General features: G+C 31.7%; 1 protein-coding gene and 1 long non-coding RNA gene across 2 annotated transcripts in view; both read right to left on the bottom strand.

Moving 5' to 3' along the window:
* Positions 1–11,092: 11,092 nt before the first annotated feature.
* LOC134695451 (vacuolar protein-sorting-associated protein 25-like) overlaps positions 11,093–22,712 on the bottom strand; it is a 49,973-nt gene continuing 38,353 nt past the window's right edge. The window contains exons 5-6 of the mRNA XM_063556704.1: positions 13,261–13,336; positions 11,093–11,228 (exon numbers count right to left, since the gene is read on the bottom strand). Coding sequence (XP_063412774.1) covers positions 11,116–11,228; positions 13,261–13,336 — 189 coding nt within the window. The 3' untranslated portion in view covers positions 11,093–11,115. The remainder of the gene's footprint in view (positions 11,229–13,260; positions 13,337–22,712) is intronic.
* LOC134695452 (uncharacterized) lies at positions 15,184–20,833 on the bottom strand. Its single transcript, XR_010102768.1, has 4 exons — positions 20,667–20,833; positions 18,652–18,720; positions 16,230–16,299; positions 15,184–15,665 (listed from the first exon to the last, which is right to left on the bottom strand). It is a non-coding gene; the product is annotated as an uncharacterized LOC134695452 (long non-coding RNA).

A 22,712-nucleotide genomic window follows, 5' to 3' on the forward strand; every position in this document is an offset into this window, starting at 1 on the left:
AAATGATCGATCATATGACGACGAAGTGTCGATAAACAAAATCAGTAAGTAGCATAGGCGGATTCAGGGGGTGGCCCCCTTTCGTGGGAAAAAAATTGGTTGATTATATAGGGAATCATTGACGAATGACTGGAGTCCCCCCCTCCTTAGGAAAAGTTTTGGATCCGCCACTGAGTAATCAAAAGCAACTTGAGAGGATTTTGTCAGGAGCTTCTGTCATTTGATAGTCTTTTTTGTTTTTAATCTTAGTTCATGTATATGATTTTAGTGTAACGTCCATTTTCATTGGACTAGTACATAGTTTTATTTAGGGGCCAGCTAATTTCCTCTCGGTGTGGGATTTTCTCTCTGCGTAAAGACCCATTAATGGCAATCGGCTGTTGTGTGCTCTTATGTCGGATTGTTGTCTCTTTAGCATATTCCCTATTTCATTTCTCAATTGTATGTATGATCTATACCCCCTAAACATAGACAATTATTGTACATTTTACTCCAACCGCTTGTTTCGCCATTGCATGTGACAATGTTCCTTCTACTATTGAAGTTTTGAATGTCTGGTTTGTAACTTACGCTCTACGTATAAAATAAAATTTGGCTTTTAGTCAAAGGGGTGATTAATGGTTTGATGTGTTAGACTTCTCGATCATACTCTTGATCTACAGAGGACGTCTATATAGAAGCTATTTAAATACATGGTGTGCTTAATAAAATAGAATAATAGATACTGAACTGTCGTAAACTTACATAAAAACGTTTCTATTTTCTTTCCGTCTACTTCAAAATAGCACGTACAGTTTTCATTTACAGCATGGGCTCTGAAAACAAAATACGTTTATTGATTACTAATAAATAAAACAAATATACATAGTTGAAATTGAAAGGGCCTCGATGGGAACGTGGTCAAACGATTTTATTTTCAGAAATCATTAGCCTACCAATACTAAGGCCGTGCGGTAAACCAATGTCGAAGTGTCAACGGAAATTTGATTAACGTTAAAAAACAAAAAATAATAATAAGGGTATGTGGTATGGTTGTCAATGACACAATGTTCACCAAATTTCAAATGAAGAAGATGCAAGCAACAGTATACGCCATCCAACAACGAGAAAGAGAAGGAGCCAGACCGTATTGTAAGAAATGCAACTGAAATCCTTGATATGAGCAATTCTGTTAATAAGATTCTTCTTGGAAAATATTGGCAAGCACCCCTTATTCCGTAAACAAAGCAATCTAGCGATAATTCTTCAACAGAAAATAACATTCCGGAATGCTTTTTCGATTCGGAACTAATATGATATAAAACAGTTCTTCCATTCGGAACTAATCTGATATAAAAACAGTTCTTCCATTCGCAACAAGCTTACGTATGATATAAAACATCAGCAGGTTTACCTATATTTTACCGTTTCATTGTCGAAGGTCAGTGCATTGTTCTATCTGGACTCTCCAGATGCCCCACCATTATAGAAGGGTGGATTACAAACCAGGAATTTATCTATCGTTAAATATACATACAAATTGTTTATTTCTCTTGTATTTGTTGTGCTCAACGACTTCACGTGTCAAACTCAAAAAAAAAATATCAAACATGAATAAAATTTGAATATTGATGAATATGAAAAAGAGAGACGAACGATCCAAAAACGCATTTACAATTATAAGTCGAAAATTAATTGACATGACTAAAAATCAAACAACTGTATACAAAAAACCAAATAGATAACTAAATATTGAGCAATAAAAATTCTACCTAGAATCGGGTGTTATCTCATGTGATTTTGAATGGCAAGCAAAATTATATTTGATCAATATGTTTTAAGAACAGTACTTGTTTAAACTACAACACGACGTTTGCTTTGCTAATTCCATATACGTTAAACTAAACTACCTAGAATTGTATAGAAAATTCCAAGAACCTCAGTGGAAAAGAATCCCCGAAAACTATCATACCGTATTTCATATATGTTTGAAGTCTTTCGAAAAAAAAAAGACTTATCAATTTTCCACAATTCTTTCTCCAGTATGTTATTGCAAATACAATCTGAGTTATAAAAGGTGAACATGGTGAATAGTCAATACCCAATCAATAATACACTTCTTGTTGGAGTTAAAGCTAAGCCATGGTTATACTTTAACATACAAATATAAGACTTAACGAAGACTTGCAAATATAAATCATGATATAGATAAAAGAATGACTATTCTTAGAACAATGAATCCAAAATTTAGAATACTAAAAAAATTATTCAACGAATGATAGCAATTCATAGTATGTCATACTTACTTGGGTACAGCCTTCGGAAAATTTTTACAATTTTCTGTTACACATATTTCTGAAGAAAAAAAGGATAATCAATACACTTATGGCCAAACAATATGCATGGACGTACTTCGATATAGTAATTGGGAGACATTTGAAATGATTGCACAAATACGTACAAACTAAATGTTATAATCGGCTATTTTCTTTAGATCATCTCTAAAAAATTTCAACAATGATACACACAAAATTATTAACGTTGTTGCACTGCTGGTTTTACTCAAAATTGATAAAGATTTTAGTCCTTGTTTTGAAAATTGTGAACTAATAACTTGACATTATAAAAATGGATATTAAATGCTAGACAAATTATTTATTGAAATGAAATTGTGGATACATGTTCTCAACTTTACAAAATACATATTAAAAACTAAAACATATTGGAAGATTTCTTTAATCACTATTCTAGTGTATATATACAAAACACTAAATTCATCTAAAGATACCAGGCTGATACTTTTGAACACCAGTTGTACGATTCTTTTACGAAAGAACTCAACATTGATGATCGAATCAATAAGGTTAAAAAGCCAAAATGCCGTACCAAGTCTAAAGAGCGTTGGGAACAATACATTCTGAAAGGCATGCTAAATTGAGCTGATGTAATATATTTATGAGGTATGATATCAAAGTATTTCAAAATTAAAGTCTAAACCACTTACCGTCTGGGCAATCTGAAAGAAAGCAATATAAGACTATTCTATAGTAGTCATTAATATATTAAGTTTCAAAGATATTTACAAATACAATGAACAGAAATGATAGATACTAGTAGACATAAAAGATAAAATCTAAAGAAACAATTTTTTTATTGTCGTCATAGAGATATTTTAAAAGATATAACATTATTTCCAAAAGTCAAATGCTTGTATTCTTATGCTGGTAAAGGTAAAGTGTAAAATGTAGGATAATTTGCTTAATACATTTCAAAACATGTCAACATACTTTCCAACTCACAGAGTGTAAGAATCATCTACATACAATAAGCTAACCCCTCAGGGGTCGTTCTACAGGTTACGTGTTCTCTTCGCGGCGACACGTCATAGATTCAACGAAGACATCACGCTGCATAAGAGATTAAGAGCAAACACGTGTGTAAATCCTAGTAGGTTGTCATGTTTACTTGCTGATATTTCACTTGTGTACGAGCAAGTCTAACTCTCGGCTCAGCATGTCGGTCAAGTACAAATCGTGATTAACATTCATATCGCATCAATATGCGTTTTGATTTGTTGATTGAAATTTTGATGTTATAAGTAGAAACTATGTTTAAAGCAAAATTATAATACAATATACTTACCAATTGCATGGACCACGCTAAAAAAGCAAACCAAACCGATAACTATTCTCAACATTTCGTCAGTTAAGTGAAATGTCGTGTGTTTGCATGAAATATCTATAAATTGGTTTGCTTATGTTTATGTAACAGCTTTGTCTTTTTGATAGCCCACGTATTGATAGATATCAAAAGTTAATTTTGGTTTTATTTTAACCATTATCATTAAAACATGAAGAAAATCACATTTTAAACGCCTATTAGAATAGTTTTAACATTATATTTTCTATCAAAGAAAACGGATGAAAGTAATTTTGATTTGATTTGAAATCAGATATTAGCACATGATATATATTTTTACCGTTTACGTTTGATATGTTTTTTCTTTAAAAATATGTTTAGGAATTACTCATTTCATAATGATTCATATTTAACTTTTTTGATTCTACATATTGTATTTGGTTGCTCAATCATAAATTCCGGTTTACGTGATTTTAACAACGGCCAACTACTGTCAACTTAATTTGGATATACTTTCTGTTTACTCTTAACCAGTGTTTATATAATTATAAGTTATACTATGTTACAAGGTCCCATGTAATCCCGCAATTAGATTGGATATGCTAGCCATTTTATTTCAGTAAATATACCTTATGACAAAATGGAAGACCAGAATGCAAATTTATGTTAAATTTCAAGACAATGAAGTGTATGCGTTATTTGAGCTTCAATGTGATTTGGGTTCAAAATCCATGTGAAAGTTCTTATTAATCAAAATCATAATGTCCCATACAACAAATCTCAACTGTCAACGGTTGTTGAATATCTGTGTGACTGATAGTAGTGATAATATCCTCAAGTCTTAATAACACCGCTACCCTGAAGGATGTGATCCCTGATGAACTCGCTAACAGCAGTAACGACCAAGTGGTAGTTAAATACTCATTACCTGGTATATGTGAACAACCGTTATTTTTAAAATAGCTATGATCAGGTACATTTTTCACAAGTTTCAGTTGAGACTGAAAATTTGGGAAATTTAAAATATTGCAGCAAAACATGAAACAGCCCTGAAAAAAACTATACTGGTATTTCGCCCCATTTCTGTTTTGTTCTAACACTCAAGTATCAGCTAGGGTGTTGCAAGAGAAAAAATGAGATAAGACCTCAACAGCCATCAACGTCGTATATTAACTTTCCAAAGTGTTGCAAAAATTTTATAAAAAAAAATAAAAAAAATACAGGAAGTGGCAACACGGGCGATGTTAAAATTGCTTACACACTAAAAAAATCATCATTATCAAAAAATTGAAAACAACACGTTTAATAATTTCCTGCGTCAAAAGCGCTTTTCTGGATCTACCTTCTTCAGGAACGCTCAAAGCCAAACATTTGAAATCCGAAGATGTATATGTAACGAAAATCGTTGAAGATTTATATGTAAAAAATACCTAAAATAAATAGCCATTTCATCTATAGCCAACTTTGCCTGAGGGAGTTGAAACCTTAGTTTCATAACGATTTTAGTAAAGTTTGTTAAATCATGTCTTATCACGCTGCAGACCAAATATAAGATCAATTCTTCTGATACAATCAAAGGAAACTTCGACGAAAAGTTTCATTTAACTATGAAGGTTGAAAAGAAATCAAACATAGCTAACAGAACGCACATGATCATTATAAAGCAGTAGACTTAATTCATCCCCTTACATACAAGCCAAGACAAATTTGAAAATAATGTCCTTGTGGTGAAACTTCAAAATTTCAGCAAACAGAAATTGCTGCATGGCAGATGCATAATTTTTACACACTATACAAAGCTGCAACGCATAATTATCAAGCTGCAGACTATATTTATAAATACAAAATCAGTCCCTCCAATAGAAGCATATAATACGTTGACAACTTTTTGTTTCGGACGGATGGACGGTCGGACTGACGAAGTTTAGAGTTACTAAACCTGTTCTTGCCTTCAGCGACGAAGTTAAATAATATGCTTTGATTTCTACAAGCACAGAACTTGCTTCAGGCTACTCTTGTTTTATAGGTCCTTTTTAATGTTTTCTTTTAAGAATCATATCTCCTCGAAGAGTCAATCCACTGGTTTCACAAAGTGGCCTTTGACAATTGGCAGTTTCTATCTATTTTTGTTTTGGAGAAAGAAGAAAAACAAACATTTAAGAAGAATGCATTTACAGGCAGTAATTTTTTTAAAATGGAATACATTCTTTCGTAAGACAAAACTGTTGTCTGGGTCTAGATAAAGAATCAGCTTATAATTTTAAGGAAAATAGGAGGAAGTTAGCTAAGGACATTCGTATCATTTGTATTCTTTCGGCTTTCCCTTTGTATTTTTTGTTTTCGAGATGAAAGACAATTACGTTCTAGTAATGCATTTTACCACTTTGTTCTTGTTTTACCATAGGAAACATGTTTTTGACTGACCGGAACGCCGTTTCAGAATCTAATGCATATTTGGTAATATTTTCAAAAGTGTACACCAAAACGACCTGATTATTTAAAAATGTAATAAACAATGGAAATTTAACCAATGACGTGGCGTTATTTTCATCTTGGGATACGAACAATAGAATTACCCATGATTCTTTAGATTCTGAAAGGGCCAATTACAAAACAATCTATATGCATACTTAATTCCCTGAGTATCATTCAGACACGTTTGTATTTTTAGTACTTTTAGAGGAAAAGACTTTTAAAACAAATAAGACAGCCGACTGAAAGACACTACGCGAATAGAAAAAAAATGCGCCAGAAGAGCTTTTATAAATTCAGGGGGGACAAAAAAAAAAAGAGAGACAATGATTTTACTTCAGGTCAGTTTTAGATTTATCAGCTCTTCGTCAATGTTTGTAGGCTATATATAGACTTTCAATTATGTTGACCTCGAGTATTAGGTATGTATGTGCGCAATGTATAAGTATGGTAGAAAACAAATGCCAAAAGAAAACCATCATGTGTACTTGAATGTACAATGTAACAGATAGATCCTACAATCAAACAGAATATTTAAAGAAATTTTGCCTTGCACACATTTAAAAACCTTTCTTGTGATCTGATGTTTCCATTATAACTTCCTAACATTATTCCAGTCGAAGAATGCAGGGTATTTGATTATCTCTTATACTATGTAGTGCTTTAAAAAATTAACAATATAATAAAAAAAAAAACAAAGGATGTGATTATGTTTCTTTGTAATATATTGGTTATGTTGAAGTTTTCTGAGCTTTATAAACGTTTAATCTCTGCTTTGTCTTTATTGTCATCATATTTGACTTTTAGTTATTTTTCCATAAAAAAGTACCAATTCTCATTTTTTGAATTAAAATGATATTTTTTATATTAATACATACATACATGATTAATCCAAATAATGCTGTAATTTCTAGTTTTTGGTTAATTTACACTGTATTTATATTATTCACAATGTTACATCTGCATTACAAGTTATTTACAAACCTAATTATAACTAGTCAAGTTAGATATCTTATTCTCTTGTGTCCTTATAGCAGATTTGTAGGAACTATCTTAAGGGTTCAGTTACGTGCTATTTCGTACTATTTTAAATGTACACGATTTTGTTGAAATATTTTTCTCACTAAATTAATGAATATTCAACCTCGTAAAGTTTCCCTCTTGAAATATTTTAGAAAAGGAAGAGGAAAAAACTCCGTACATCCTATAAATAATTTGCCTGATGTCGACATAGCAAGAGAAAATGGATTATGAATTCCAATGTCTTTCAAACTGTAGTATAAAATGTAATCTCCATCGTGATTCAAAATATGGATAAGATGGTTAGCCCAATCTGTAACCAGAATGTTATCTGCTGGAGTAGCAAGTATTCCCATGGGCGTAAAAGGTTTGTATTTGGTATTGACATATTGATGACCTGTATAAATGCTTTTGGATTCTCCTTCCTGATCAATTACAACCACTCTCCCTTTACCATCACTATTCATCTGATCCACTACAAAGATATTTCCGTTTCTAGTACTTATAACCTGATAAGGAAGTGTGAATAAAGGTTTATTGTTTCTGTTTTTCTCATGTTTATTGATAAGTTTTCCAGCTTGGTCCAATACAATGAGACTACTAGAACTTCTTCTTGTGGCCGAAAATCTTGATATGGCTGATATTATAACTTCCCGATCCCTTGTGATATGAACATTCCTTGATATCATTGGAGCAACATTAAACGCAGAGTCTGTTATTTGGTTTGTTCTTTCATTGGTTGATTTTAATATATTTGCCCATGTTGACACAAGAACGTTGTTAGATGTCTACTAATCCAAAAATCTCCATACTAAAATCTGATTATACCTTGACATTGTCATTTTCAAGTTTAATGTGTTGCAACACTTCATTCACGCTGTCCGCTATCCACATGCTGCCATCAAGACTTCTAATAATATATTGTATATTTCTTAAGTCTGTGGTCCATTGATTTGTAACTTTAAATCTAATTTGGGAATGGTTTTCTCTAAATCTTCTCTTTCCTTCCAGGGATCCAAAATTAAGCACTGTAAATTCAGCAGGAACAAAGTTTGGAAAAGATTGAACAGTCATGGTGTCTTGCAATTAATCTTCATTTAAAGAGGAATGCAGATTATCAAAATCTCCGAGGAACTTCTTAAAATCTCTAGATGTGATAATTGTTTCCAACATTTCGTTCTTCTCATGCAACATGTCAATGTTTTTATCGGTTCTTGTTTCTTCTTCCTGTTTCCAGATTTCATAGTGCTGAGAAGCATCTTGAACAAGATTATCAGCATAATATTCCACTTCCTTGAGTAATTGTTTCTTATGATTTAAAATGTTCTGCTTTATCTCAACAAGTTGTGGATTTTCGGTTTCTTCGGGAGTTATCATCTTCCATTTGCTAGAGTTTAATTTGCTTAAATTCTTTTGAATTGTTTTCTGTCCTTCTTTTATAAACCAAGTTCATCTTCATCCACAAAAGTGTGTCAAAAGAAGCACAAAAAGCATCTATCAAAAACTACATTCATTGCTTACTTGTATATGTATTTTAAATCAACCCATAAAAAATTGAAATATTTGAAGCCCGGTGACCGAATGGCAAGGTTCTCATCAACTGTAGTGTAGAGTCGCGTGTTTGACGTCAGAGTGTAAACGTCACACAGGAAGAAATATAAAATAGTTTTGTCATTCAAAGAGCACACTCACAATTTTGATCAACCAGAATTACTTTACTAATGTCGCTGTGTGGTAGTAAAAGACATGCAGTTACACACTTGAAACTTTTTGACATAATATATCTTGTAAAGAAAGTGTTGATCTCTATTTGACAGGGATAAACCGGATTCAGCCATTTTAAAAGGGGGTTCAAAACCCAAAACCAAGCATAAAGGAGGAGCCACCTGTACGCGGGTTGATAAAAAAAATCAATTCCATTATAAACTCTTGATACCGAGATATTAGTGGCATTTTTTTTTATTTTGATAGTAAAATGCGAATGTTGAAATTTAATGGCAATTTTAATATGCAAACTATGAAAAGCAATCGAAGTCCATGAACCATAAGTGAATCTGTATGGCGAAAGATGCTAAGTAAATGAGAAAAAAACCAATGCATATAAAACTGCATACCAAATATCATTGACTTATAAGTGGTTACCTGAAAACTAACCTCTACACCAACTGAAACTAGTAAATCATGCAAAAGTTTTTTTTTAAATCAATGAACCATGGTGGTAGGACCGAGCTCTATTATCTCAATGGAAATGAGACTTGCAAATGAATATACAACTGCATACCAAATACCATTGACTTAACATTTGTGGTTTATCTTTAACTAATATAACCACAAACTTTGTAACATGTGAACAATGCAAACAATTCAAAGTCAATAGACTATGACTGAGGGAGAGGAGCGAAATAATTTCCATGGAAATAAGATGTGCCAATGGTAATACAACTGCATATCAAATACTATTGTAACGTAACTAGTAACCAATAATAAATTGGTAATGCCACCTCCACTAGAAACAGAATAAATGTAGGTCCTGCTTTTTTTTTTTACTTCGCTGAAGAGCAACAAAAACAAGCATAGTATTCAATTTTTACAAATTTTCCTGATGGGTACAGCCGGTTTTGTGTGAAAGAACAATTTTTCAAAGTATATTTGCTGGTTTTTTTTTGGTGTAGAATTTATGAAATAAATAATTGCTTTCTATTTCTTGTGACATTTACTTCTGATGAACTTATTAGCCTTTCTTTCTTCATTTCTATAAAATGTATGCTTGTATTTTTCAAGCTACTATAGAGTGGTGAAAAAATAGATTACCAGCAAGATACCTTGTTATGTAGGGACAGAGACATATAACACATTATTACACATTTGATTATTTTATATATTATATCAACTAAAATTGGCCAAATTAATGCTTTTTGACAGAGGTAATATAATTTTGGCATAATGATAATACAACTATACAATGATTTTTTCGCCCTTACACTCCAAAACTTAGAACTGGTGCATATAAAACAATATCAATTTTAAAAATCTTTCGATACAACTATTACACGATGTTTCTTCTCGCACAAAAAATACCACTGGTCCATGAATTTGTTGAAATAAATTCATTGAGGAAATTGTGTTGATGGCAGATCCTTGATATTTTCCATTAAACGTCAAAGATTAGTTTCATGTAAATATAGGATTAAAAATGGTGATAAGTTAAAATGAGATGTTTATGACTAAAAAGTACTGGTTTTTGAAAGATGTTTTCCTGGTAAGCCTTTGATGGAGTTTTAATGCAAATTGGCTAGAAGATGCATTGAAACAGCAAAATTTACTTTAAGTAGAACATGTAGTCAATATATAGATTGGCTTTTGCTTGCCAATCATCTATGTTCATGACACGAAAGTATAAGGTTGAATAGTGGGAGCAATGGTATGTTGAAAATAACCAGAGAGTTTGCCTAACCATGCTTACAAAAGGAAACTTGAAGATCCCTTAGTTGTTGCAAGGTTTCTTTAATATGTTTAGAGTTTAGTCCCAAAGGGAATCATCAACTCAAAAGTCAGTACTTACTGACTGACATGATTTATAACAAACTGTCTAAAATTTCATGTTAATAAATTTTGAAATTGTAAAGAAAATAAGGTTATAAATCCTTCTTGCAAAGTTGACCTTAGATGGATTCTTCAATTTTTTTTCAGTACTTTTTGTTTTAGAACTCTTCAACGTTTTTCTATCCTAATACATTCTTGGATTTCCAAAATTCTGCTTTGAGACTTCCTGATAAAGACAAATCCAGATAAGCGCTTCAGACCCAGTAAATTTAAAAAATGTTGTTTGTATTATTTTTTTGGCACTCTCTCATAAACATACAGAAAATATTTATATATGATATTTTAATAGTACGACAATATATGATATTTTAATAGTACTACAATATATGATATTTTAATAGTACGACAATTACTATACAAATAATATAAAAATGACTACATGTATATCACAGATTGCACTAGTTAAAAGAACTTGACACCTTCACTATCGTCAAACATCATTATTTCGGCTTTTCTTTGCGCCTCTAAAGTCTTTATAGCTCGTAATAATAACCACTTTTCAAGACCATGAAATTCTGAAACAAAAATATATAATTGAAAAATCATGTTAGTTCTTTAACAAATAATGAACTGAATGGTTTTTTTTTCTGACAATGAAATAAAGTTATAATACATTTTGTAGTTTAACAACATGAAGGAAGACACTTTGAAATTTAATTTACAGAAGCACAATAAGCTTAGTGGCAATATTTGTGGATTGAATTGTTGTTGAAAATAAATGGACAATGAGTGCATGGTACATATATGATGGCCTCACTTGCATATACAGTAATACTTTCCTTATCCGACACACTTGGGGGACCAGAAAAAAATGTTCCAATTAAGCAGGGTGTTGGAATACTCAGGTTTTCTGCAAGGATAGACCTATTTTAGAAGCATGAAAATGTGCCCGTTAAAACAGGATGTTGGTGTCAGATTAGGTAGGTTACATTGTAACTTTATAAAGAGCCCATAAAATGACCAGTGTACAACCATTAAAACAGGAAAATCAACGGTCTAATCTACATAAAAAAACAAGAAACACTTATGAACCACATCAACAAATGACAACCACTGAACATCAGGTTCCTGACTTAGGACAGGTGCAAACAAATGCTGCCTGTTTAAACGTTTTAAGAAGAACCAACCTTCACCGTAACCAGAAACAATAGTGTAACATCACAACATAACAGACAAGCTATAAAATATCAATTAAAATGGATTAATTCAATCAAAAAATACAAACAAGTGAACATACAGTAAATGAATAAATTTGATCTATGACACAATGTAAATAGAAAATCACTAAAATAAGGGGTGAGATGTTAAATGATACCACAAAGACAGCCATAACCTCAGACAACATGCTGCCAAATAAAATAATGTACACATGTTAATGAATAAAAAATTGTTTAAGGTATACAGTAATGGAATACAGAATATTTTTTTATAAAATATAAAAAATTGTTCTTCATAGAACAGAAGTGAAAGTGTTAAGTCATACCTAACATTTAGCAAAGCTAATATAGATATTAAAGTATCTGCTATGGCTGTGGTATAACAATAATTAAAAATGTCAGATAATGTTTGTCTATCTACTAACATGACTATTAAAAGTTTTATCAAAAAATGAAAAATTGCTAAAGGAGTTGACGGATGATTTTCACTGTGTAGTTTAATTTGAAGATATGCCAGTTATTTTATATATATATAAACAAGTCTAAATTGAAAACTAAGTTCAAACCTATGAATGCGTTGGATAAAAACCGCAATTTTTATACCTGTGCATGTAAAACATATATAAACACAACTCCTCTAAACATACAATGTTAGAACTGTTAATTTGCTTTCGCAAATTTTTTGTTCTTCCCTCGCCGGGATTCAAACCCATGCTTCTGTGATATTGTGAAACCAAATCGCCTGCACTGCAGCTGTCCCGCTAGACCACACAAGCACCTGGGCTCTACAATAATAAAGCTTTCAGTGGCCGTGTGTTACCTTTCCTCGTCAGTTTTAATATATATATATATGTGTACTTCTCTGACAATCATAGTTTTCAAGATCATAGCCCAATAAAAATTGAGAAGATTTTGTCTAACTGATCAATTTTGCTATATAAAGTTGTTACCTAAATACATTATCTGACATTTTTAATTATTGTTATACCACAGCCATAGCAGATATTTTAATATCTATATTAGCTTTGATAATCATAGTATTTAAGAAAATAGCCCCCAAAATATTGTTATTTAATTAATAAAGCAAAAACTCCTACATTTATCAAATGAGTTGTCATCCTTCCCTCTCAAAAGTATTTTCACATAATTATAAGCAAGCTTCAGCAGGGGTATTAATGTCCTCAGACACATTCTACTTTTATTTGAATAATTAACAGAAACAAATATAGCAATGTTAAGCATGTTAAGTGTTCTTTTGAACTATTTATGATTTTACTGATTGACAATTAATTGTGAATTCTATACATAATTTACATACTTACTAAGTGATAAATTTGGTCAAGATTAAATGGAGAGAGGGGAACTAACTTAATCATTATGTATTACTAACCTGTTCCTTCTGATTCCTCTCCATTCGTTAACTCATAAAAAGTACATACAGTATTAGTCATGGACTTTGATATTATCTGAAAGACAATATAGAATAGATTTATTTTTAGATCACTATTTATCATACATTTTTTAATTGGCATTGACAATATCAACATTCATAAGTTCATTTTATAATATAACTTTTTTTATCTGGTTTTTGTCTGTTTCATATTTTTTTTCTTTCTATTTTGACAAATTTTCTATATTTGGTAAATTGATTGTTACATCTTGTTACTGATATAGTCATTAACAGTTCCAGTAATATTTATATAGGTGATTTGAATCATGTGTGTTTATCATAAACGCATTCTATTTGAAAAAGAGAATTTCTATTTTATTCTCTTTTTTTGTGGTTTCAAATTCGGTTGACGATGTGAATTGAAATAAACACTTGTTGTCCACAAATCTTTAAGATAATGGAAATGCGCTTACTTGATGTTATCAAATTTGAGGAAAGCTTCCCACTCAATGAAGAAAAATAATCTTTTTGAATTGAAAAACGTACCAGTGGGGAAAATCCCCACATACACATATAAAACCAATAACATAAGAATGGGGAAATATCCCCACATTCACATATACAACCAAAAACATCAGAATGCGGAAACCCCCACGATAAAATAATTAATAAGAAAATACAAGCTATGATATTACTGACCATCAAATGGGGAAATTTCCCCATAATCTCATTATGTTCAAATCATAGAAATATTGTTGACTATCAATTGGGGAAATTTCCCCATAATCTCATCATGTTCATGTTAGATATTGTTGACTACAAATTGGGGAAATTTCCCCATAATCTCATAAGATTCAAATTTACGGGAAATCAAATAATTGTTTGTACTAAAACTGTCATCCCAAGTCGTGAAATTTAGACAGCGTCAAGACATTTGACTTCTTATGAAACAAATGTGTACCAATGAGACAACTCTCCATCCAGGTCCCAATTTGTAAACAAAACAACATTATGGGTATAAAAAAGGTCTTCAACACGGAGCCTTGGCTCCTACCGAACAACAAGCTATAAAGGGCCCAAAATGACTAGCGCAAAACCATTAATCTATATCAAAAACGAGAAACGAGAACCACATCAACAAACGACATCTACTGAACATCAGATTCCTGACAAAATGTTTGAATATTTTGTTGTTATCCGTATAAAGAAGGCAGATTTGAATACAGAATGCTTTTAAACACGAGGAGCTTACGTTAAATCGTCATCATTAGGAACAAACCTCCTTCAAAGAGAAACAAATGATACCAGAAGAAAATTCAAACTCATAAATAGTCGTGGTTTAAAAAGATGACCAACAGACAAACAATAGTACACAAAACACAACATAGAAAACCAAAGACTAAGCAACAAGAACCCACAAAAACACAAAGGATTGTTATATTATTCTTACGAAACCACAAAAACCACAAAACGCACACAAACAAGGAATTTAAATCTATGGTTGTTTAATCAGCAGACACTACCGACCGCACTACTAAAAAATCAATTCCAATCAATTTGTTATACTAAATATCGATATTATCAAATATCAAATAGTTTTCCTGAAGCTGTTGATGTTCAGAAAATATCTATCCTGTATGTAAACGGTGATGATGTTTTAGTGAATTTATAAAAGTAATTCTGTTGATGATGGAACTCAATAACTTGCACGAAAAATAAAATGTTTGTAAGTACATCATCATAAATTTTAATATGCTAAGATTGTGTTTACTAATGACTATAAAGAGTGCTCTATGACACATTGTTACATGTTTTAATATTGCAACTATATTGAACAGCTTTATGTGCATAATATTGAAACACACTTGGCGATTTATAACTTGTTCTATGCACATCTATCTATTGATTTTTTGTATACTTTTTCATCTATTTATTTTCGTCATTGGTGTTGTCTCATTGATGGTGTGATAATTACTTCTTATTCTACATACAGTTTGTCATATTAAATTACAAGCACATTCAGACCAAACAAGCTTATTCTGTGAATGTTTGTTTTTTTATCATTAAGATATCATGATAATGTCCTAATATAAATTAAACAATATATATAACCTTGTTCATTCTTGTTTACATGTATAGATATATAGGATCATTTGACTGATGTGAAATGTCTTTTGTTCAAGGACAAGGAAATACAGCTTCCTTGTGTTGTTGATATTGTTTATTATATCCTGTTTTGAGAACATTATCAGATGACTTGTGAGTTTCTTGTAAGTTCATATATATATGAAAGTGTTTTGTTCAACAAAACACCTTCAGCTGAATCCATCTCGATGTCTTTTTTCGTAGATTCTGTAGACTTAACACTCTTACTATGTTGTCGTCTGCAAATACGACTTTGTAACCTGTAAAATAGAGACTATCCAATCAAAGGGACAGAAAACCAAACACATATTAAGCATATTAAAATAAATCAAATATATCTACATCTTTCTTTTCATACGATGTTTCCATTGACTTTATCGAAATATTGATTCCTTAGTGAGTCTTTTTACTTCGAATGCTATGTACATTGTTTCTGTTGATTAGACATGTGATGCTCTGTGTTCTCTCCAGATACGCCAATTTTCTCAGCCAATAAATGCGAACGGTCATTTTAAAATTAGACCGCTATTCGTTTTCCTGTTTGAATTGTTTTACACAGTCTAGTAATAGTTATAGCTTGCTGCTCAGTGACAGCCAAAGCTCCGTGTTGAAGGCCGTACCTTGACCTATAATGGTTTACTTTTATAAATTGTTACATGGATGGATACTTGTCTCATTGGCACACATACCACATCTTCCTATGTCTATGATATAACCTAGGGTGCACATTGTGGCCTTTAACAACAAACATACTACCTGACTATCAATCAATTCATTAATTATCGTTCTTTTGTAATCTCTCTTTGATTTATATCATGGTTTACCTGATTTAGTTTTTTTCTAGGACTGTTACATTATACCAGTTCTTTTCCGGTTTCCACAAGCTCCGAAATCCTGAGAAAAAAATTAAAACAATGTATTCATATTAAGAATTTCACCTCTGTGTGAATGCTGCTTTTAATTTTACTGAAATATTATGTTTGAAATATAGGTATACAAAGATGTGGTATGATTTCTAGTGACACTATCACATTGACGTAGATTGATTTGGATGTAAGCAGCTATATTTTACTGTACAATATTCAACAATAAACATATGCCGTAGTGTAAGCTTAAACTAGAAGCTCACCTTGGTCTGTGTTAATATTAAAGATTGTACACAGATGGATTCATGACAAAATTGTGTTTTGGTGATGGTGATGGGTTTGTAGATCTTACTTTACTAAACATTTTTGCTGCTTACAATTATCTCTATCTATAACAGTAGTTTCTGTGGAAAATGTTAGTGGAAATCTACAAATTTTGTGAAAATTGTTTAAAACTGACTTTGAAGGGCAATAACTCCTTAGGGGTCAATTGACTTTTTTGGTCATGTTGACTTATTTTTAGTTCTTACTTTGCTGTACATTATTGCTGTTTACAGTTTATCTCTATCTATAATAATATTCAAGATAATAACAAAAAAACAGCAAAATTTCCTCAAAATTACCAATTCAGGGGCAGCAACCTAACAACCGATAATCAAATTCATCTGAAAATTCCAGGGCAGATAGATCTTGACCTGATCAACATTTAACTTCCTGTCAGATTTGCTCTTAATGGTTTGGTTTTGAGTTATAAGCCAAAAACTGCATTTTACCCCGATGTTCTATTTTTAGCCATGGCGGCCATCTTGGTTGGTTGGCCGAGTTACTGAACACAATTTTACTAGATACCCCAATGACGATTGTGGCCAAGTTTTAATTAATTTGGCCCAGTAGTTTCAGAGGAGAAGATTTTTCTAAAAGATTACCAAGATTTACGAAAAATGTTTAAAAAATGACTATAAAGGGCAATAACTCCTAAAGTGGTCAACTGACCAATTTGGTCATGTTGACTTATGTGTAAATCTTACTTTGCTGAACATTATTGCTGTTTACAGTTTATCTCTATCTATAATAATATTCAAGATATTAACCAAAAACAGCAAAATGTCCTTAAAATTACCAATTCAGGGGCAGCAACCTAACAATGGAATGTCGGATTCATCTGAAAATGTCAGGGCAGATAGATCTTGACCTGATTAACAATTTAACCCAATGTCAGATTTGCTCTAAATGATTTGGCTTTTGAGTTATAAGCCAAAAGCTGCATTTTACCCCTATGTTCTATTTTTAGCTATGGCGGCCTTCTTGGTTGGTTGGCTGGGTCACCGGACGCAATTTTTAAACTAAATACCCCAATGATGATTGTGGCCAAGTTTGATTTTATTTGGCCAAGTAGTTTCAGAGGAGAAGATTTTTGTAAAAGTTAACGACGACGGACGACGGACGGTTTATGTTCAATGGACCGTGAAATTGTGGTCGAAACTTTAATTTGGAATTAAAATTAGAAAGATTATGTCATAGGGAACATGTGTACTAAGTTTCAAGTTGATGTAACTTTAACTTCTTCAAAAACTACCTTGACCAAACACTTTAACCTGAACTTCGCACTATCATTTTTTATGTTCAGTGGACCATGAAATTGGGGCCAAAACTATAATTTGGCATTAATATTAGAAAGATCATATCATGGGGAACATGTGTACTAAGTGTCAAGTTGATTGGACTTCAACTTCTTCAAAAACTACCTTGACCAAAAACATTAACCTGAAGCGAATGGCCGCACGGACGAATGAACGAACGGACGAACGGAGGCACAGACCAGAAAACATAATGCCCCTCTTCTATTGTAGGTGGAGTATAAAAATTTAAACGTGAATATCAACGACCGATAAATAGAAATGAAATCATAGATCACAAACAGCAGCCAAAACGACCACTAAATTACTGATTTCGGACAGACATATAACATGAACAAATGTGGCCCAATTTAACGTGAAGTAAAACGCAAACAATTATTTCAATTAAGTGTGAAATCGTTCCAGCAATGTCACATGGCTGGAAATAACTTTAGATTATTTTTGAAGTTCACAAAAAATGCAAATGTATCGTGATGTTCAGGGGTTTACATCCCCTCCCCACCTTTTCTGCGAACTTGATCCCGACCGGTTTTCGAAAAAAGCTGAATTGTTACACAACGTGCAAATCTGAACTTAAAAATAATATAAATATATGTTTTCTTTTGGGTGCTCGTTGATATTTAGCGAGGAAGACAGAAATATAACGGTTGATAGCTTAAAACTACATTGCATACACATATTATAGATTTCACTGATTCACTTTGCCAAAGGCATTACTATCAAATCAAATAGTATGAACATACCTCCAAGTTCTTGATCATGACATCTTTTTCTGCCATAGTTTTCTCATTCCGTTTACATTCTTCAGATTTCTAAATTAAAAAAAAAGTCATCCCATATATCAATATAAAATTAGAGATGTGGAATGATTGTCAATGATACGACTCTCCACAAGAGACCAAAATGACACAGAAATTAACATCTATAGGTCACCGTAGGGCCTTCAAGTTCGTAATAGAGGTAACGGTTCTAAGATATTTTGTTTAATGCAATATAATAATAAGATATTGATTACGATGAGTATCATCATTCAATTTTCGAAAAATTATGGCACTAGGAAAAAGATATCGTCTTGCAATTGATAGATTTTGGTATTGTTTTCTGTTTTTCTGTTATTGGATAATTTATTAAACATTTTATGTTATTAACAGTTTAAACATCAAGCAATTTTAAAAACTATAAAGACGTGAATTGGTGATCAAACAGTGTACCTCTTTTCATAAGGCATGCATCGGCTTTCTGTCACGATTAAACATGATTAAAAATACTTTGGCCGTGAACACTAGACTCTTATTTAATTATTTTGTTTCTGGCACTAAGGGTATCACATGCAACACTTTAACCCTTACATTTACATATAAGTTCATATATAGCTTTAAGTGTCAACATAGACTGGTTTATATATTTTTTAGGGAACTAATTAATGGTTACTTCTTTCTCTATGGTCTCAATAAATAGATAGTGCTGTAGCGATTCGGCTTGGTAATTTTTTTGTTTTTCTAATAAGATGATCTCGGAAGCCTGAGGAAATAAAATGTAGGGAAAAATTTTGTATTTTCACATTAAGCATGTTTAATCTAATTCATCTCTTTAAATTTGTAAAAGGGCGAGGTCATACAAACAAGAAATATGTCCCAAAAAGATATTATTTATAGTGAGCTTCATGGACAACCGTATTCTATGTTATACTTAGTAGTTCAGTTATTTGTCTATTTCTTTAAGCGTATAGGAAGAGTCAATTCAAGTCATATGTTGTCAAATAAATATTCATTTATCATGTTTATGTCAGGATGGACAATGATGGAATGAACCTCTCTATGAAATCCTTGATTACTTTTAGTTTCAATCTTAACCTGACAATATATGCTTTTAATATAGAATAATACCGCGGCGTCACACATCAGCGTATAGCTCCGATGTACGTGTTAAAATCATGTACGCTGCCATCACGCTAGTAACTTTGGATGCATTCAACCTGTCAATCATATCTGTAACGTGTGCACAACGAGCTATAAGCGTGCATTTAGCTCACGAGAAGGCTCAGTGCAATAATAAAATCCTGAACCTAGAGTTTGGCTTACTATATTTGAATTATAGTGCGGTTTTGGCTGCATCTTTTAAATGTCGCCGGAAAAATAGAAAATATTTTTATGCTCAAGGAAGCGGAAGCCAATTTTCCCCGTAAAACACGTTTTTTCTGTACATATACATATGTATTCAGTTTTGAGGGTTTTTCTAGAATTTGTATCCATTGTGATTTTTACTCTTAATCGAAGATTTCATTCTTATTCATTTATGAAGCATTGGAATGTGACAGTTCTGTACAAGTAATTTAATATTATTTCATTGCAACATAATTTATGCTTGCTCAATATCAGTTTATCTTTATTTATAATTGTTTTAAAATTATTCTTATTTTTGTTTATCCTGATAAATCTAAAATGATGTAACTGTTATTTCATTTAACTAAAAATGTAAATTAGTAATAATTTTGATTGTTTTTTGTTGACAATGCACATTTCCGTAGTACTTTTTTTTTCATAAAGAAAATATTTAAATTCATTCTTTTCAAATGACCGGCAAAATAACGTATTTAATGTTTTGCTGGAGCCAACTTAAAACCCCGTATATATATGCTATTGTGTCGGCTTTATTTCGACATTTTAACCAAGGCTGATAAAATAGCATATTTTATTATTTTGCCGACGCCTGAAAATTAGTCAATCATGCCTTAAAAAACAATTATAAAAACAATTACCTCGATCTTCTTATACTGCAAGGAGCTTTTAGCATATTCAAAATCTTCAATCCCTTGGATATTCAGTTTGCCATTATCAATTTTCCAATTCACCATTGTTGTAACGGAGGTATATGTCGAAAACGAGCAGTTTGTTTGTTAGATGATTGATTCCAATATGATATAAAGATAAATATATATATACTAATGTGGTTGATGCACGTGACAGATGGACAAACATGTCAAATATCATTCTTGATCATTCACACGGTTTTCCCCCACAGGTGGTATTAACAAGATCCGATGCATGTTTCAAGATCATTTGTGTAATCATGGAAGTATGTCAATATAATACTTCCATGGTGTAATCATACACTGATAAATGTATCCGTGTCATCGATATAAAATAAACATTTAAGAAACAAACACTGTTTTGTTTTATAAGTTTCTTAGTAGGATTGGATAAATGCTATGTTAGTAACTCAGAAATTACAGTATTTAGACTACATCTAAAGTGCTTGTTGTCACTAGTACTATTAAAATTCTTAAGGTCTCATCATTATATATTTTGATAGATGCATGTACTAGTATAAGAAAAACATTAAAACGCTTTGACTGTCTTGCATTTTCCGATATTTCATTTTGAACATTGCTACCTGCTTTAAAATAACAAATTTCAATTAAAATCAATATTGCACCATTTAACTTTTAAATGCATTTTTTAAATATTTGGGTAAACAAATGGTTTGCCCAGCAGTTTTTTTCTATCAAAAGATGCCATTTTATCCGGGCACTAAGTATACCACAATCAAAAATGAGCAGCCACAACAACAAATCATCTGTTTCTATCACAGTTTCATACTTTTGTCAGTTCTTTACGGATGCTTACTTTGCTGTTTCGTAAACTACATTACATCTTTTAACAGACGTTCTCAAATAGCATTTTTTTTTAAACAAAAATTAAAATGTAAAATGTAAAGCTATAAACTACATTCTAGGAGCAAACTTACACGATTTGATCGTGGAGGTCAATTAAAGTGTGCACAAGTGATATTAAATGTGTAACTTCAAACAATCTTTTTGAACATGCAGTTTGTCAGTTCCAAAACGACCGATTCCAAAACGTATAATTTTATGGTTGTATGCATGTAATTAGCAAACACCTTTTACGTATTTCATTTAGAATCTGTTAACATCTGTATTCAATTAAAGCATTTAATTCTGGGGAAGAGGATGGACCAGACCCCTTTATTGAATCATAAACATATAGACTTTTAATCTGATCCACTCAAACGTTAACTAGTTTGTGTCTCTCTAAAAACTTAGACCTCAACGCATTTTACCGCTGTCACGCATTAGCATCACGTAGGGCATACGATACAGTTTTGAACCTGTATTTACAAGTTGATGAACATTTGCATATAGGCTATTTTTTACCTGATTAAATCAAATATGCAACGAAAAATATACCTTCATGTGCTACTTTTTGAGAAAAATGAGGTCGAAATTTTGTATATTTGCTCAGAATTCAGATTTGTGACCGTATTTTCATTTCGAGGAAATACGTAACTTTTGTGTTTTAAAGGATAAAGACAAATTGTTTTTCGTTAAGTAATCGGTAATTTCTGTATTTTATAAGTATCATTAAAATTATGCAATTTTTATTCAGAAATAACTCATATATATCAAATGTTCATGAATAGGGAAAAAAACGTAATTTTTTGCTGGATGTTTATCAAAATTCCAAAAATTACGCTATTTACAGTTTTATAAAATTTTAGTCACATAATCTCCTTGCCAAAAAAAAAACAAATTGCCGTTTTTAAAAATAGGGCTCTATAATGCACTCGTTTTCAAATCACATTAGTTTGAATGACAAAAATCAGTCCAAAAATGCATCTTTTCCCGATATGTCATAGTTTGACGTCGCGAAAATAACATTTTACGTTAGCAACGTCATTACCTCCACTGTAATTGTATCCGTACAGAGAAATTTGACCAAGAGTGCATTATTTTAACACATAGCATGGATGCAAACGGCTAAACGCGCACATGTTTTGATCATTT

The sequence above is a fragment of the Mytilus trossulus genome, chromosome 13 (genome assembly GCF_036588685.1).
Source record: "Mytilus trossulus isolate FHL-02 chromosome 13, PNRI_Mtr1.1.1.hap1, whole genome shotgun sequence".
Lineage (NCBI taxonomy): Eukaryota > Metazoa > Mollusca > Bivalvia > Mytilida > Mytilidae > Mytilus > Mytilus trossulus.